The sequence below is a fragment of the Puntigrus tetrazona genome, chromosome 20, assembly GCF_018831695.1.
Source record: "Puntigrus tetrazona isolate hp1 chromosome 20, ASM1883169v1, whole genome shotgun sequence".
Classification (NCBI taxonomy): Eukaryota; Metazoa; Chordata; class Actinopteri; order Cypriniformes; family Cyprinidae; genus Puntigrus; species Puntigrus tetrazona.
Window position 1 is genome coordinate 22,518,012 of NC_056718.1, and position 20,069 is coordinate 22,538,080.

The window sequence follows — 20,069 nt, forward strand, 5'->3', positions numbered from 1 at the left end:
AGCTATACTATATCACTGTAACTACAAGATAACATTTTATGCAGGCTCCTAGCCATAAATAATCGAATATTTCTAAAACTTTAAAAGGAACCTTTGATTCAAAGTCTGTGCACCCTCCGTGCTGAAATACACTACACATCCGGGTCATAGCCGCAGGTCGCTTGATGCTGATTGGCTGTTTGCGGTTTGTTGTTAACTGTGATTGGCTGGAACGCAACACGCCTGTCAGCGTGTGTCGTCGGGGTCCGGTAAATAGAAAGAACGCAAGGTCAGAAATTGATATCGTTATGTTTTTAAGCGTTTTGCGTAAGACGTTACGATGCCGCCGCTTGTGTGCAGGTGTTATTTTAACTTAAATTGACATAGCTTATCAATCATCGTTGATATGCGAAAGCTTTAAGCCGTGTATTCTAAATAGGCCTGTAAGTTTGCAAACTTTAGTGGACAAAAAGTGAAAGCAGCTCGTCAGAGATACATACGGGTTCGCTTTGATTAATGATAATAAATTTAATGTAATATTATAATAACACGGGAGCTGTTTCTATCCTGTCTTAAGTCTTTATGAGGTGATTGTCATAACAAACCTAGTCGTAACAAATGTATTATTTCATCTCTTATTTTTTATTCCTGTTTACTGTCAGTGTTAAAGCATTCTTCTTTTTTATTAGATTTCCATGAGTCACTAAACCCGATGTCCTATACCTAATGCACGCAACATGTTGACCGCACGGAAGGCATGCGTGTCTTTGACAGCCAGACGATTTCTAAGGGCATCTGTGTCTTCGACCCTTGACCCCTACGGCCACCCCAGAGCGTTCCGCACCGCTGCCCCACACAGAGATGAAGCGAAGCTCCATGAGGGCTGGGCTGCCCTGGCCAAGAAGCAGCTGAAGGGAAAAAACCCAGAGGATCTGATCTGGAAGACACCGGAGGGCGTCTCTATTAAACCTGTATACACTCAGACAGACACCGCTAAGGTCAAAGATGAGCTGCCGGGGGTCTTCCCGTTCACCCGAGGGCCTTACCCCACCATGTACACCTACAGACCCTGGACCATCAGGCAATACGCTGGATTCAGCACTGTAGAGGAAAGCAACAAGTTTTACAGAGACAATATTAAAGGTATGATGCCGCAGCCTTGAAATTAACTATTGAGTGAAATATTTAATTGAATTATGTAGTGTTATTATATATACTGAATTATAATACTGTTATAAAAATAAGTAAATAAATAACAGTGTTATATACTGTTTATAATACAGCAAGTTTATTTGCAAACACAGATATCGGATATCTACGTTTCTAAAAAAAAATCAGTTTTTTTGTTAGGTTATCATTTATTGTGTTTTATTTTGTTAGTTAGCTGTATTTTTATTTTTTACCAAAGTAATATAATCCAACTGCAGTAGAGAAAAAACTATTATATATTACTAATCCAAAATTGAGTTAATATATTTAGGGTAGGAAATATATATATATATATATATATATATATATATATATATATATATATATATATATATATATATATATATATCATCTTCTAATGACCTCTTTAAATGGTTAATATAAAATATATATATAAATTTAAATATATAAAATTAAAAAAAAAATATATATATAAATTTATATATATATTTTTTTAAATATAAATATATATATTTTTATATTATTAGAGGTCATTAGATATATATATATATATATATATATATATATATATATATATATATATATATATATATATATATATATGTATTTATTATTTTAATATTGTTTATTTTGTGACCATGAATGTGTTGTTAAATTATTATAAAACATTAACTTATTATTTAGGCTGTTTAGTTCAGGGGTTTGGCTGATAAAAATGTTTGATATATAAGTTAATCTCAAAATGTTTTTCCTTTACAGCGGGTCAGCAGGGTCTTTCTGTAGCTTTTGACCTCGCAACGCACAGAGGTTATGACTCTGACAATCCCAGAGTTCACGGGGATGTAGGAATGGCGGGTGTAGCCATCGACACCGTAGAAGACACCAAACTGCTGTTCGACGGCATCCCGCTGGAGAAGATGTCGGTATCCATGACGATGAACGGAGCCGTCATTCCCATTCTAGCCATGTTCATCGTGACCGGAGAAGAGCAAGGTGTGCCCAAAGAGAAGCTGACCGGCACCATCCAAAACGACATCCTCAAAGAGTTCATGGTGCGAAACACGTACATCTTCCCCCCAGAGCCTTCCATGCACGTCATCGCTGATATCTTCGCCTACACCTCAAAGGTACAGCTTGAGTGATACGGCTTTTATGTTTCATTTTATACTCTCCGTTGTCTGTTTAACTGTTAAAGTGTTCGGAGCTCTCATATTCTTTTTTTTTTATTCTTCTACCAGTTACTTAAATTATAAGGGCATGTAGCTTTCACCATCTTTGTAGAATCAGTATTCGGATGGTATCTGACCTCCACACTCTGTAACACACCGGCGTTTCTTTCTCCCAGAACATGCCCAAGTTTAATTCTATTTCCATCAGTGGATACCACATACAGGAAGCTGGAGCGGATGCCATCCTGGAGTTGGCTTACACTATTGCCAACGGACTGGAGTACTGCAGAACCGGACTGAAGGCTGGACTCACCATCGACGACTTCGCTCCCAGGTTAGCTTGAAAATTCTTGAAAAAGATTATTATTATAATTATATGGTAATCTAGTATTATATGCAACAAATTAATGGTTATACTAATTAATGTTGACATGGCTATTGTAGAAAAACATTTAAATTTGAATAAATATTTAAATAAATATTAGTGTATTTATTGATAATGAAATTTGTAATAACAGAAAATAACCCAGCTAATGTAATGTTGTTTTTTTAGATTTTATATACATTATGAAAGCATATGTGTGTGTGTGTGTGTGTGTGTGTGTGTGATTTTTATTTATTTATTTATTTTTAATTAATTAATTTTTTTAGATTGTCATTCTTCTGGGGGATTGGCATGAACTTTTATATGGAAATAGCGAAGCTTAGGGCAGCTCGGCGATTGTGGGCAACACTTATCAAAGAGAAGTTCCAACCCAAGAACTCCAAATCCCTCCTGCTGAGAACTCACTGCCAGACATCCGGATGGTCCCTCACTGAGCAGGTCAACTCGACTTTCTGTCACGTTAAACCAAGCTGTGGCGCAATAAGGTGTAAAAGTGTCAAAGCGCATACATGGCATACGACTCTGATGATATGCGTCAGCGAAAAATAATTGTCTGCAACAAATTATGGGTCTGACCGAATCGACCTCATCTGCCTTTCAGGACCCTTACAACAATGTGATCCGTACCGTGATCGAGGCCATGGCAGCGGTGTTCGGAGGCACACAGTCTCTGCACACAAACTCTTTCGATGAGGCTCTGGGTCTGCCCACCGTCAAGAGCGCCCGCAACGCCCGCAACACGCAGATCATCGTCCAGGAGGAGTCAGGCATCCCGAAGGTGGCTGACCCCTGGGGTGGGTCCTACATGATGGAGGCCCTCACCGATGACGTGTACAACTCAGCGCTCAAGGTTAGTATTATGGAGAATGTTTATGTGTATGTATTATGAATCATAGTAAGCGGTGACAAATGCATTTAATTATAATCCGTGGTAATGGATTTTTGTCCTTGTGTGTTTGCATAAAACTTTTTTTTAGCAAAATCTGTAATTGAAAACCCTAGATAAACGCATTTAACACACAAAATTAAAATTTTGGCATCCTCAAGTAGTTTGTAAGCAGGCTGTTTTGTGTCACCATTGACATCCATAGTATTTTTTTTCCCTCTGTGGAATTCAATGGTGACCCAAAACAGACTGATTTACAAATTCTCTTTAAAATATCTTCCTTTGTGTTCAGCAGAACAAAGATAATGATACAGGTTTGGAACAACCCGAGGATGAGTAAATGGCAAATATGGTCAATATAAATGATCATTGTCAATAATAAGAATAACAATATAAGTATGAATTGCATTATTATTATACATGGTTGTTAAATAACAACAAACAATAAAATAAATCATACATTTCATTATAATGGTGATAAAAGTACATATAAATAATAAATGTGTTTGACTGTTAATAGTAATAATCAAAAAATAATAATAAAAAAACAAAAAGTTTTTTATTTAAGATGCAGACATGCTGTGTAATAATTAATAAAATAAAACATTTTAAAATAACATTTGTTGTTTTTTTTATGTTTAGGCTTTAAAACTATCTTTATAGAATTTTTGTACCATATAAATAAAATTGACATGACTTAATTAATAATTTATTACATTGTATAAATGTTGTTGTTATTATTAATAATAGTAAATTATCATTGTGATTCAAATTTATTTAAATTAATAAAAATGTAGAATATATTATTACATTTTGGATTTATATAAATAAGTTACTTGAAGTAAACCTTGATACTCCTACTCTGAAGCACTCTGATTTGTTACTGTACTAAATAGGCAGCAGTATCTGATATTTGTGAGTGTTTACCTGAGTCCTGTTCTTTTTGTGTCTCGTTTAGTTCATCACTGAGATTGAGGACATGGGCGGCATGGCTCGTGCTGTAGCCGAGGGAATTCCCAAACTGCGCATCGAGGAATGTGCCGCCCGCAGACAAGCGCGCATTGATTCAGGTACCAAAGCAAAACACTGACTGAATACACGATTACAGCCCGGGACACGTGACTAATGTCCCGTTTAACTAAAGGGCTACTTCACAAGCCTCTATGACTAATGGAAGTCGTCTGGACTAGTCACATGCTTTAAAAAACAGACTTACCACCTCACATCAAGAGCTCTGTGCTTGCTTGAATAGGCAGTTGACATTCAAGGACAGCGCTAGTTTCATCGAACGTCCTTGGATTAAAACCTCACGCTGTCTCTGCTCGAGCAAGGCAGCACTGTAAGCTATGCTAGCGATCACATTGTAACAATTGCTCCCGACGACTGAATCTTAATGGTACTCCAACAATAAGAGTTCTGGGATTTATAGAGAGGTCGTGAGGTGACGTCTTCTCTCCTTTAGGTATAAATAGATGAGGAGCTGTTCACAGATAAGTGGAGGTTGAGGCAGGTGCCACGTAATATTCCTCTCACCTGCCGTGAAAACGTTAAAACAGTCAGTCAAGCCAAAAAACGTATCTTTACTGAAACAAACCGCAAGTCCTCTAAAAGGCTTATGTCGATACACTCTGTTTGACAGGTTTTACAAAAGCGCTGACAAGCTTTCCGCGAAATATCAGCGACCTTTGGAGAGGCTTTTGAATGTAGGGTGTGTTTTGAGGTGGCATCTGTTTATTTTGAAGTCAATAGCGCTATTACATCCTGTCGCAAAGGCTCGTTGTGTTGTCACTCTGACAGGCTCGTGAAAATGAAAATGCATTGAAACACAATTGCCTGGATAGAATTCAGTCCGCCGACCTGTCAGGTGAAGCACCAACATAGAGATAAATACCAAATAGCAGAGAAATGTATAATTGAAAGGAAACTGCAATAGAAAGGAAAAATGCAGTGGTATATATATATATATATATATATATGTATATATGTGTGTGTGTGTGTGTGTGTGTGTGTGTGTGTGTATGTGTATATATATAAATATATATGTGTATGTGTGTATATATAAATGTATATAAATATATATATATGTGTATGTATATGTGTGTGTGTGTATTTTGTTCTATAATATAATTTAAATGATCAGTTCACCCAAAAATGAAGATTCTGTGATTAATTACTCACCCTTATGTGTGGGCTTTCCCCTGATCACAGTCAACATAATATTCAGCATTGTTTACAAATTTGATTTAGATCGATTCCGGAGCAAGTTTGCAAATCGTCTTCTTCCCGTCGGGAGCTCATAGCGCAGATTGTGAATAGTTGGATTCAGGACTTTATTTGCCGGAATTATTTGACAAATCATTGAGCTAATTGAAAGATTTGCTCCAATGTTTCGATCTGAAATGAAGGTTCATGATTCATTGGATTCAGATCAGGACTTCGAAGCATGGAGAATGAATCATTTGAGGAATCATAGATCAGAATCTCAGAGCAGGTTCGTGAATCTTTTATATCGTATTGTGAATCATTGGATTCAGATCAGGACTTTGATGCACTTTTGATGCATATTAAATGAATATACTATTCCATATACCTTTCTAGATCAACTTTGAGTAAACTGTGGTCAAAAGTCTATCAAAAAAGCAGAAATATAGTGTGTGTGTGTGTGTCTATATATATATATATATATATATATATATATATATATATATATATATAAAAAAATTGAAAGTATGCTCTCGGTACACAGATGTGTGTAATACTCTGATCCTCACACTCTGTTCAGCATGTCAGCCAGCACCACAGCTGCAGAAATAGTAACATTGATTATTTTTAATTGACTGTGTTGACCGAGATCTCCGATATTGACCTGCTGTTTTCAGAGCGACGTGATCTTTTGAGAACTCATCCCCCTTTAAAGATCGCTAAATGCAGTTCCACCAGAGGGCAGCGTTTTAACAGGCAACTTCATGCAACAATCAAGCCAAATACTTTTATGTTCAAATTAAAACACAAGATTTTCGGGGGGGTTTTCACACGCATGCCTATATTTCCAATCCTGAGGCCTAAAGTTTGACGGTTTGCGAGTGCCTCTTTTTCCAAGGAGTTATGCATAATTTAAATGCTCCACATATGCCGCGCAGCTGGATAATTTAGTGGCCATCGCGCAAGTGGTTTTCCTTTAGGGTGAACCACCACACGGTTATCGCTAATGACTTCAGAAGCCTCTCTAGCGCTTCTTTCTGAACCTCAGGTAGACAGAAAGTCTAAAGAAATGAACACGTTATTGAAGCGATGAATGCATTTGCTACGCTTGCTTTGGACCCCGCATCCAGCTCATAAGAGCCTAATATCACAGTGCATTCAAAAAGTGAGTAAAAGAAATGTCGTTGAAAGGCTAAGTCTTGTATTTCGCGCTTCTCTCCAGTTTATTACTTTACATCATCGGAATAACAATACGAGTTAAAAGTTGTGGAAAACAGTAACGTTTTTCTATATTGCTTTAATGACACCAGCTCTTGAGCTAACATACCTGCAATATTTCTAATTCATTTTATGCTGTGATGTTTCTTCGTTTTACATTTTGAAGTTTTTCAGCGTGGTCCCGATCCTCTAAACTCACAGTTTTCCAGCGTTTCTACATGACGTTCCTCTCAGGCTGCGGTTATCAGCGAATGTCACGGCTTCGCCGAAGCTGCTCAGAAGATGCAACGAACATCATTTCAAACAGAAACTCAGCCATATTGGCTTCGCAGCAGATGTTTGAAGCTCCCCGCGTTCATTCTGACCCTAGAAGCTCAGGGTTTTTTTTTTTTTATCTTGAGGGCCCTCAGCGATTTCATCTTGTGTGTGCATGAGTACGTTTTAGGAGAGTAGTGAAATATGCATGAGCCGACCAGCTCTTATGTCATTCGCTTTATTTTCAGGAGAAAATAACTTCTTAAAAAAAAATTATAATTATATTGACCCTAGCTCATAACCCAAAACGGTACTATATATCTGCCAAAAATGGATTCTTTTGTCATATTTTTAAAAAAGTAAATAAAAATGGATAAAAACTGGATTATGTACACAAAAACACAATTCACGCTAGTGCTGTCAAATGATTAATTGTGATTTTTCTCATCCTAAATTGTTTTCGTTTACATAATATACGCAATCAAACGTACAGCATGCATTTTGAAAATAAATAAATAAATAATATTATGTATAAATGTTTTCAAAAACATTACAACTTGCATTAGTATTTATATACACATTAGAAATATACACAGTATACATTATGTAAATAAATAATTTTGTATGCAATTTATCACACTAATTTATAATTAATTTTCACATTCCCATGCATCGTTATATATATGTATGACCGCCGTGATGTCTCTATAGATATGATATGTGTCTAATGAACATGCTGTTATATTATGGAACGCTTCCTGTGAGCTCCTGTTTCTATATTTATGACTGATTGTCATCGTCTCTTAATGAGGTGAAAGGAGCCCATTAAAGCACTGTCCTCTGACCTACATGGCCACGGACTGTGTTCTGCAAATCTCAGATGGTTTATTTTAGCTCCAGGCACCTTCATTATTTAGGATCTTCTGCTTATGCCCTCGCACTGTCTCTTTGTCTCACTATAGGCTCCGAGGTGATTGTGGGGGTCAACAAGTACCGCCTGGAGAAGGAAGAAACTGTGGACGTGCTCGCCATCGACAACACATCAGTGCGTAACAAGCAGATTGAAAAGCTGCGCAAGGTTAGTTCCCTCCGGCAATGATTCACTGCACGGATTTTGATGTCAAGTGCCTTCATCCGTGTTGACGCGATCTGAAATAGTCACATATAGTCTCTTCCCGGCAGAGCTCTCTGTGAAGTTACCTCATCACAATCACGGGCGCAATCACAAAAATGCTCTGTAGAAGTGAGCAGAATTCATCATTTTGTTTAGAGAAGCTGCCATCATTGTATTCAATCCAAGTTACATGACATTCACTTCATTGAATTTTATTCAGTTAAGGTATGAATCTTTAAATGGTAATCACCATTCCTCTAAAAGCTACACACACCGTTTTAAGCTAGGTGACACGAACAGTTTTTAAATTGATTCCTAATGAAAAGACTCGTTTGATGCATACGAGAACAATCAATAGCATTTCATGCACACAGTGTCTAGTTACTGGTTTAAAGGACAGGAAGGTGATTGAATATGGATTAGTTGCTTTTTCTTTCTTACTTTTCTTTGATTTACATTTGCATTTCAATTTTTTTCTTCGTTTAGTCAAATCAGTTTATAATATAGTTTGAGTGATTACTCTTATGTTGGAAATATTTTTAACAAAAAAAAAAAATTTTTTTTAATATAATACTTTTATTCAAAAAGAATGCGCTGAATTGTGAAAGATTTTCTGGTTCAGAGGTTGCAGAAGATTTCTGCTTTCTATTAAAAACATTGGCATGGTTTCCTTTGAAATATAAAGCAACTGTTTTTAAAGTGGATGATAATAATAAGGAATTTCTTGAGCAGCAAATCAGATTGATTTCCGAAGGGTCATGTCACACTGAAGGATGCTGTAATTATTCAGCTTGGCATCATTTTAAATTAAAATAGAAAATGGATTTTATAAATTGTAATGTTTTTACTTGTAATACTTTTTTATATATATATATATATATATATATATATATATATATATATATATATATATATATATATATATATATATATATATATATATATATATATATGATTTTTTTTTTTTTTTGTGGTTATCATAACATTATGCATTATGTGTATGCATTATATTTCTAGTTCCTATCAATCCTGTCTTTTTTTTTGCACACAGCAAGCACAAGAACTCAGCTGAGAAATATTAATAGGCACTTTTGATAATATATTAGATGCAATAAAATGGATTTCATTCGGTCGTAAGTTGATCTCCTGCATCAAATCAGATGGAATGCTTTGATGCTGGAGTGCGTTCATCTTTCAAAGGATTATTCAATATACCTCATGAACTTTCAGTAATGATTGCATATAGTATATCATAGAATAAATTCAGACTGGATGATGCAGGATAGCGTTGTCTCATGACCTCATCGCACATGACATAAACCACACACTCTATTTGCAGCAATAGCAGTGGTATGCTGTTGCGAACACTGAACAAATTATTTTAGTGAATCAGTTTGCTCAGCAAACGAATGTTATGAATGATTCATTTAATGTCATGAGTTTCTAATAATTCATGGTTCTTCTGAAGCTCTAATTCACCAAGTATGAATGCTGCATCTTTTCCATGTATAAAGCAGTCTGACATGACAAGAGAGTGTGCGCACATTCAAATCATGCTTTTTTTTATCACTTTGTGGCTTTTTAGCCATTTCCCTGAAGTGAAGAATCATCGAGTTGTTTTAGTTGTCACATTAAGTAATATATTTGTGTTTGATGTTAAAAGCAACTCGATAGCATGTCGCCTGAGAGTTCTCGTGCAGTGACAGTCTGTATATTAATGTTGAAAATGTAAGCGTATCAGCAGCCGTGATGTAATATTTGAAGTGCCAGCCAACCAGTTTCTTTCAGATCAAAGATTTGAAGGTGGTTTGTTTGATCTGGAAGTATCTGGCATGTGTTCACTATTCATCTCGTCACGGTTACCCAAAACATCTTCGGTTCACAAAGAGTACGTACTGCATCTGCGGAGTGATGTTGGGTACCTTGGGACATAATTTAATGTAAAAAAAAATAGGAAATATGTTTAAAGTAATGCACTACTTGTAATGCACTAATAATGGGAAAAAAAAAATTTGTGCTTTTCTTTCTGATCTTTAAAATAAAAAATATTATTTATGTTTTATTTTATTTATTTATTTTATTATTTTTTTTTTTTATTTTTTTGCATTATATCCCCTATTGAGGTGGCAAATCAGAAATATAACCATCATCTGGCAGCAGATTTTTTCACTAATCATTAGCCATAATATTGTCCATATGTATCCATCATGCCGTGATATTTTTGTATATATATATATATATATATATATATATATATATATATATATACACACACACACACACACATAAAAATATCACGACATGATGGATACATATGGTAATATGATAAATATATTTTTTTATGTGCTTATATCATTTGTATTAGTGTGTGAATATGTGTCCTTTTATTGTTTTTGTTTTTTTAATTGCATTTTTTAAATTTTATTAGCATATGCTAGCATATAAGATGAATCAGTGTTGGCCTTCATAGTTCGATAACCTTTTGTACCGCATTTAAAACAGTTAATTTAATAGTTAATAATATCTGCACTATATGCTGCGTTTTGTAGCATTGTTTTCCCCTTCCGGTATATTTATGTTCTTTTGCATGTCAATCTAAATGATTTTAGATGGACGTCACCTAGTCGATTTATACCAGGTCCATTCCAGGTTTTCGTATGTTTGTGCTCATCCAAGGTCGGTGTTTGCACATTATAATGAGGCTGTGCTTGCACTGCAGGTCAGAGAGAGCAGGGACGCAGAGGCGGCGAAGAGATGCTTGGCTGCGATTGAACAATGTGCACGCACCAGAGATGGAAACCTGCTGGAGCTCGCCGTGGAGGCAGCACGAGCCCGGTGGGTCTGGCTTAGTCTAGTTATCCACCCAGAATACCATAGCAATTACATACCAGCATCTTGGAAATCACAGACAACTTTTGAATTTTTTGTGTGACATTTGCATAAGCAAGAACCTCTCACAATTTTTTTTTTTTTTGATTTGGTGACACAAACTTTGACTTAGTTATAACATCATCATTATTTATAATTGTTGTATACATTTATTATTTATTAGCTCTGGAATTTATCATTTGCATGTATATGAATCTGTTGCAAAGAAACTCAGGTGAGATTCTATCATACTTGTACATAAAGAGCACTGTGCCAAAAAATTTAAAAGGGTTATAGCAAGAACAAAATAGCATAATAAGAAAAAAAATGTAAAACTGGCTTGTGAGCTAAAAAGTTATTATATTTTATTATACTATATTATGTTTTACTATATTATATTACATATTATACATTTTAAAAATTCCCTTGCTGAAATAGACTTCAGTCCTTTTTCTTATGCAAACCTGTGGGTTTCCAGTTGTGAAGGTGGACATATATCCTGTCTCCACTTTTTGGACTTTTACTCTTCCCATATTATAAACACACTTTTTTTTTTAAAGCTGGAGGATCTTCAGTGTTTCTCAGCAGCAGATTGGGGGATCACACGCTTTGAACATACTCTTTTACTGGACCGCGAACACAAATTCAATCATATAACAATCCAAACAACAAGAGTTGTTTTGTATCGTGCGATGTGATTATGCGTGGATTAAAGGATTCTGTTGGATTCTGTAGGTGCTCGGTTGGAGAGATCACAGATGCCATGAAATCTGTTTTCGGGGAGCACAAGGCCAGCACGCGCATGGTGAGCGGAGCATACCGCAGTGAATTCGGCGAGCATGAGGAGATAGCGCTGGCGCATAACAGGTAGGAGCTTGCAGATTACTGCACCTAAGCATGTGTACACTCCCCTAATATATGTGTGTGTGTCTATATATAAACAGACCCTTCGGTCAATGAAAAAAGTACTCACAATGGTCACAGAAATAACTTTAATCTGACAAAAGTAATAATAAATAAAAACATTCTATGAATGTTAACCAATGAAAGTCAGACATTGCTTTTCAACCATTTTTCAAGAGAATTCTTAAAAAAAATTAACTCATGGAACAGGCCAGGACAAAAGTTATGGCACCCCTAGAAAATATTGTGACCAAAGGGACATATTAATTCCAGGTGTGTCCACTAATTAGCATCACAGGTGCCTACAATCTTGTAATCAGTCAGTGGGCCTATATCTAGGGCTCCAGGTAGTCACTGTGTTGTTTGGTGACATGGTGTTTACCACACTTGGCATGGACCAGAGGAAGTGAAGGAAAGAGTTGTCTCAGGAGATTAGAAAGAAAATTATAGACAATCATGTTAAAGGTAAACGCTATAAGACCATCTCCAAGCAGCTAGATGTTCCTGTGGCTACAGTCACACATATTATTCAGAAATATAAGATCCATGGGACTGTAGCCAACCTCGAGTGGCTGCAGGAGGAATATTGATGACAAATCAAACAGACGGATAATCTAAATGGTAAAAAAAGAGCCCAGAAAGACTTCTAAAGATATCCAAGGTGAACTTCATGCTGTAGGAGCATCAGTGTCAGATCGCACCATCCATCAATGTTTGAGCCAAAGTGGACCACATGGGAGACGACCAAGGAGGACACCATTGTTAAAAAAAACCCCATAAAAAAGCCAGACTAGAATAACTACATGTTGACAAGCCACAAAACATCTGAGAGAATGTCCTATGGACAGATGAGACAAAAATGTAACTTTTTGCCAAGGCACACCAGCTCTTGTGTTCACAGACGAAAAAATGAAGCATATCAAGAAAAGAACACTGTCCCTACTGTGAAACATGGAGGAGGCTCTGTTATGTTCTGGGGCTGCTTTGCTGCATCTGGCACAGGGTGTCTTGAATCTGATGAAATCTCAAGACTATCAAGGGATTCTAGAGAGAAATGTGCTGGCCAGTGTCAGAAAGCTTGGTCTCAGTCGCAGGTCATGGGTCTTGAAACACACAGCTAAATACACCCAAGAATGGCTAAGAGGAAAACATTGGACTATTCTAAAGTGGCCTTCTTTGAGCCCTGACCTCAATCCTATTGAGCATCTTTGGAAGGAGCTAAAACATGTCGTCTGGAAAAGGTGCCCTTCAAACCAGAAACAACTGGAGCAGTTATAAATACCTGCTGAGAGGTGCAGAAGTCTCACTGACAGTTACAGGAATCATTTGATTGCAGTGATTGCCTCAACAGGTTGTGCAACAAAATATTAAGTTAGGGGTACCATCATTTTTGTTCAGGCCACGGTCCTGTTTATTTTTTAGAGAATTCTGTTGAAGAATGATTAAAAAGCAATGTCTGACTTTCATTGGTTGACATTCATAAAATTATTTATTATTACTTTTGTCAGATTAAAGTTATTTCTGTGACCATTGTGAGTTTTTCTTTCATTGAACGAAGGGTACCAACAATTTTGTCCATGTCTGTATATGCCATGCCAAATGCCACTAGCTATTGAGGTGCTCACCCAATTTGGCATAGATATAAAGTTAATTGCTTCAAATAATCAATAATGTTACTCAATGAATCAGAGAGGAAAATAGCCAACCTTATGGTTGTCTCTTCAATCCAGGGTATAATTGGATGATATACAATCCATTGGATAATTTTACATATCTGGGTATGATATAAACAAAAAAAATAAAATAAAAAAAATAAATATAGTGTGTGTGTGTGTGTGTAGTGTGTATGTTTATTGAGAGGTCGAGGTAGTCATCATGTCCTGTGATGACTCAGGTAATCCTTCTTATGAAAATATTAAAATATTGTATTGAGCAATAATAACATTTAATCTTTTATTGCACTTGAGCCAAACCCATGGCTTGGCCTAATAACAAACTAACCTTTTGACCCTTACGGCATCATTATTTGTTGTTGTCATAAAGCACTAAAAGTAACTGGATTCAACTTTAGCTGCTGAATTGCCGATGAATAAAGCAGAGAAAAGCTCTGAGATTTCAGCATATTTTTGTCTTTGTGTGTCTTAAGGATTTTGGGCGCTCTGATTAAATCATGTCTACCCATCCCTATGACAGCACAGTATGAAAGTAGAGATAAAAGACCATAAAAACAAAACATTGATTAAATCATAAATATTTAACACTAAACGTACAAAAGAAAGAACATTTCATAGACGCTTAGGGTACATTGTGCATCGCATCCATGATTACTTTGTGTTTTTCATCTTAGATTTATATATTACTTCAACCTTGATTCAGTTTCCAAAAAACAGCTTTATATCAGTTAATAAAAAAAAGTATATAAAGCAACCAACTAAACGTTTATCAGAAAACTTGATGCTTTCATGCATTGTGTTCTTGTTTCTAAGAGTGGTACAGTTTAAAAAGCATGAAGGCAGAAATCCCCGTCTGCTCGTGGCCAAAATGGGACAGGACGGTCATGATAGAGGGGCAAAGGTCATCGCCACTGGATTCGCAGACCTCGGGTTTGATGTGGATGTCGGCCCACTTTTCCAGGTGTGAAAGATGCTGTAACATTGCATAGCATTTATAGTTTCTTCTTGCTATTTAGAAGTTTTTGTCTGTATATAGGACTAGCCTTTTTCAAAAGTGTGTCAAAAATGTCATCCATGTGGTACAGATGCTCAAGGAATTGTTCCTTTTTTAAAAAAAACGTATTTATCACACACATTTTAGCACCCAGTGTACCTTTAAGAGCAGAGTCTATCGTCAATTAAGAGATCCTTTCTGAGCCATGAACATCAAAACGTTGAATCCATGACTGAGAAGATCAAATGCATACCTCAGACTTTAGCTTCCACTTCTCTACAGTTTTCAAAATAAGAATAATCCGGTTTTCTCATTTGTGCTCCATGAATACTCAGCGCCCTCCCGAACGAAACAGTTTCTGCATTAGATTATTAGATAGAAACAAAAAAGGTGTCTGTTGGACCTCCAAGTAAGAATTTTGGAAATTAATAATATTGTGTTTGAAAGAAGTCTCTAATACAGTGAAAAACAGTAATGTAGTGAAATATTATTCCAAATTACAATAAGTTTTATCTATTACTCCGTCATCGTCTTAAGTGTCACATTATCCTTCAGAAATCATTCTAATATAGCGATTTGCTGCTCAAAATAGCATTTTGTATTATGTTGCCTAATGTTTTTGTAGAAATTGCTCTAAATTGCTTCAGGATTTTCAATCATTTTTGTCACTTTTGAAAATATAAATATTAAAGAAATATGAATTCACACCAAAATATAAAAAAAAAAGAATTATTTTTGGTGGGAATTTTATTTCTACAGGTGATTTACTAACAGTGGGCCCATTAAAGAACACAGACGTTGCCAGATCATTTCTGTAATAACCAGCGCAATCTACCAATAGCAGCATTAAGTAATGATGCATATACCAGTAATTGCTTTGCATGATTCATGTGAATACTCACGGCCCTTAAATTTAAAAGGGATCCTCCTACAAATGCATATTCTGTAAATCAGGCGCAAATATAACCGTTTCCATGTCATTTCAGCACTATTTTAATGGCAAAAGATTTGTGCTGGCGCAAGCCCTTAGTAAATCTGGTCCTATACCAAGAACGATAACAGCACTGAGGAATTATATCTTTGAAATCGCTTTCAGAATGATTTCATTCCAGCCGATGAACAATAAAAACACGTACAGCCATCATACCTTTTAAAGAGTATTTAAAGTGACGGATGACAAAAGTGCAGTGTGTGCTTATGAACGTAATGTTATTGTGCATCAGTGTGGAGGCTGATATAGTAATGATCGCAGTTATTGTTCTTGATGTGAACGAGCCTTAGAGGAATAGTTTTTCCCAAAAATGAAAGTGACCTCATAATGTAAGAACCCCAAGCCATCCTAGGTGCATATGACTTTTTTCTTTCAGACGAACAGTTAAGTTTTTTTTTTTTTTTAAAATGTCCAAGCTCGGTAATGCTGGTGGATAGTGGCCATTATTTTTAAGCGTATAATATATATATATATATATATATATATATATATATATATATATATATATATATATATATATATATATAACCATAACCTATATGCCTCCGAGGGGTTAACACATTTCTTCTGAAGCAGATCGATGGGTTTTTAGAACAAAAATATTTAAAATTAAAAAATTCTCAGAAAAGAATAGACGAACGAAGATTAATAAACGAGCAATAAATCAAAATGCCTAAAATAAAAAGTAAAAAAAAAAAAAAAAAAAAAGGAGGCTACAAATAGAAATAGTTTGTTAGTACAGTATAGGTTCGTTTTATGATATGATTTATGGAGCTTTCAAATAATGGCCACTGTCCACCAGCTTGGCGGTTTTACTGTGTTCGTCTGAAAGAAGAAAATCATTTGCACCTAGAATGTCTTGGGGGTGAGTAAATTATGGGGTACATTTTCCTTTTTGGGGTGAATTATTCATTTAATGCCTTTCATTTCACTTTGATTTTGTTTTTGTCCCGTTCGTTTCCATGACGACAGACCCCGCTGGAGGTCGCGCAGCAGGCCGTGGATGCAGACGTGCATTGTGTTGGCGTCAGCACGCTGGCAGCTGGACACAAGACCCTTGTGCCCGAACTCATCAAAGAGCTGCGTAACCTGAACCGGCCCGATATCATGGTGATCTGCGGAGGGGTCATACCACCACAGGTAACTCCTTCCTCCTGAGAGACAACTGAAGTACAACCTTAATACATACACAGGCAGAAAATCTGTTTCGAAAAAATGGAAATTTAGGTCAAATAAGTAAACGACTTTTTTTCAGTACAAATTTTGGACTGATTTTGACATGACATCGCAGTTCATTCTTTAAACGGCCTTATATTGTAAAGAGGATTATTTTTATGTTGCTCGTGATGTTCAAACGGAGCTCTTATCTTTTTTTCGACATGGTCAGCATTCAGCTGTTCAGAACCTGATTATTACGCTTTGACAGTGATGTAGGTTAGACTCGCTGAACTTTCACCTTTCACAATGTGAAAAAAAGGAAACGATAACAGCCTTTTTAATGGCAGAAACATCAAGGATTTTTTTTTTTTCTGTTAGCCATTCAGTCTTTGAATCTCCCGTCAGAAAATCAGATAACATTATTGTATTGATTAATAAAGCAGAAAGTCACAAAAGGCCCCATGTCTTGATTAAGGGTTGTTGGGAACAATGCGCAGCGTAGGCCGCTTATGCCTGCAGAGCAACATAACGATCCAAAATCAATATAATAAGCAGTCTGACCTTTGGCATATCTCTATTGAATTCGATTCATGTACGCTCAGTGATAATTAGCAATTCAGTGGACGGTGCTGCAACACCTGCTGCATTCAAATACAATTTCATTGATGTGCTTGTAGTCATCACTGTACGGTATTTTAATTATTTTATAGTAGAAACAAGATCATTTAATGATTACACGTTATTGCACAGTATATAAGAAGAGACTGTATATTTATTGAATTAATGATAAATGCAAAACTTAAATGCAAATGCTTGTGGCAGTACAATTAGTTTTTTGCTATCTTATATTTTTGTTATATTATATATATTTTTTGTATTTATTAAAATATTATTATTATTATTATACTAAAAATAATAATTTATCATTAGTGATTATCTTGTTAAATGCTCATTATACTAAAAAAATTATCCAAAGAAAGGTTTTCTTAAGTCTATTATGCTCCCCAAGTCTGCATTTATTTGTTCAGAAAAACAGTAAAAACTGTAATATTCTGAAATATTACGGTTTAAAATAACCTTTTTATTTCAATTTGTTCCTGTGCAGCTGAGTTTTCAGCATCATTACTCCAGTCTTCACTGTCACATGACCCTTCATAAATCTTTAAAATTATGATTATGATAAAATTATGATCAATGTTCAGATATTTTTGTGTGTTGTTTATACATTTTGAAGGAACAGCATTTATCTGATATATATATATATATATATATATATATATATATATATATATATATATATATATATATATATATATATATATATATATATATAATATATATATACTATATATATATTTTACTGTTATATATATGCATATTATTAATTTGATCCATCCCTATGAATATAAATGTGCATACTAAAATTTTTACTGGCCCCAACCTTTTAAACACTGAGTCGCCTGATTATTAGTATCACCCTGCCATTTGTGCTCAGATCATATAACTAACTGAAGCCTGAGCTGAGTTTGAACTCTGTAAATCTTTCATCCAGAAACCAATTTACTTTTTCAACATAATACAGATAATCAGATAAATTTGCATCCAGGGAGTCATTCATTCATGTGTAGGTCAAACTCTGTTTTCAGTCTCAGTGGGGTGTAATTAGGACCTGTATAAGGCCAGTCTGCACATTCCTACATAATGAGCTCATGGCTGGTGCGCAGGACGGCGTGTAGCAACCTGTACGCATGCAATTATTTAGTTGCGGCGTGGGTGCACCAGCAGCTGTGCTGTTTTGTTCTTTTGGGATTTTTTTGTATTTGTGCATGAATTCATGAAATGAATTTTTGGGTTGATGATTAGGATAGAAAAAACAAGCTTAGCAAAAAGGAGACCGCACTTGTATTCTTTCGTCAAAATGCACATCCACTCAAACTGTACGGTGCTTTATATTATTGTTACATTATTTTATCCCTGTTAAAAAAAAGAATGTTTTACTAAACTATGCCACAATACATATTGACTACCATAATTTTAAGATGTAATGCTTAATTCTTATGTATTTAGTTGTTTAAAATATTATAATTATTATTAGTATTATTATATATGTACATATATTTATGTATTAATATATTGTATTATACATTAAATGCATAATAATCTTTTAATATACTTTATTGCTTAATATCAGATTATATATAATACAGTGTATTATACTTTTGTATATATATATATATATATATATATATATATATATATATATATATATATATATATATATATGATGCAAGCGTTATATAGAATGTTATTTTTCCTCTTCATTTTGTTATTACTTTTTATTTTGTGCATTCTGTTTCAGTTCAAGGCTGTTTATATTTATGACTGTGATTGACATTTTTATCAAAAAGCAATTAGCTGGACTTAATTAGTTTCAATATGCGTCAAAAGCTCACTTAACTTTTAGGTTCAATCCAGTGAATTATCATGAAACGGCGTAGTTCAGTCGATGCTTTACGCGAGTCGATTGTCTCATCATCTTTTCAGGACTATGAGTTCCTGTACAAGAGCGGCGTCAGCTGTATCTTCGGCCCAGGGACCAGAATTCCTCAAGCAGCGGTGGAAGTTCTTGACAGCATCGAAAAAAGCCTGGAGAAGAACCGACAGGCCATGTAAACGCTAACATCTCTAAATGCACTTCAGCTCGAGACAGCAATTCAGTAGGTTACTGACTGAGAAAAAGTAAAAAAAAAAATATTCCAACAATAATCAAAGCATGATGTTTGAAATCGACTCTCGTTAGAGTTGTGTTTTGATTGAAAACATGTAAAAGCCGTCTGTGATTTTGTATAGTTTGACATAATGCATTAAAATCAATGTTAACGTGGTTTCTTACATCGTCATTTGCTATTTCTACTCATAATTTCATGATCTTCTCTAATCAGATTGAAGCTGTTTTGTTGTTTTATTTAACAGTAGAAAACGTGTATTTTATATATGCAGTAATAGAAGCTTTCTGTCTTTGCTCAAGCGTGGACCTACTGACTCACTGAGCAAGATACTGTGCACGATCTCTATCTTACTGAGCGCCATCTGTTTCAGCTTTC

General features: G+C 35.2%; 1 protein-coding gene across 2 annotated transcripts; it reads left to right on the forward strand.

Annotated features, from left to right (window-relative positions):
• Nucleotides 1-153: 153 nt before the first annotated feature.
• mmut (methylmalonyl CoA mutase) lies at nucleotides 154-19,850 on the forward strand. Of its 2 annotated transcripts, none has more exons than XM_043219691.1 (13): nucleotides 154-268; nucleotides 669-1,122; nucleotides 1,909-2,276; nucleotides 2,495-2,652; nucleotides 2,970-3,141; nucleotides 3,305-3,553; nucleotides 4,548-4,659; nucleotides 8,227-8,342; nucleotides 11,098-11,213; nucleotides 11,982-12,113; nucleotides 14,636-14,783; nucleotides 16,780-16,947; nucleotides 19,510-19,850. In XM_043219691.1, the coding sequence occupies exons 2-13, from the start codon at nucleotides 717-719 to the stop codon at nucleotides 19,636-19,638; spliced, it is 2,274 nt and encodes a 757-aa protein (XP_043075626.1). In that variant the 5' UTR covers nucleotides 154-268; nucleotides 669-716; the 3' UTR covers nucleotides 19,639-19,850. The 2 variants fall into 2 exon arrangements, with proteins under 2 accessions (XP_043075626.1, XP_043075625.1); XM_043219690.1 differs by lacking the exon at nucleotides 154-268 and adding an exon at nucleotides 275-566.
• Nucleotides 19,851-20,069: the final 219 nt, after the last annotated feature.

Excerpts from the sequence above, each read along its gene's own strand:
- mmut (XM_043219691.1), top strand. The coding sequence starts at position 717 with ATGTTGACCGCACGGAAGGCATGCGTGTCTTTGACAGCCAGACGATTT. Across the intron at positions 1,123-1,908 it reads TTACAGAGACAATATTAAAG|CGGGTCAGCAGGGTCTTTCT; the intron begins GTATGATGCCGC and ends TTTCCTTTACAG. Across the intron at positions 11,214-11,981 it reads GTGGAGGCAGCACGAGCCCG|GTGCTCGGTTGGAGAGATCA; the intron begins GTGGGTCTGGCT and ends TGGATTCTGTAG.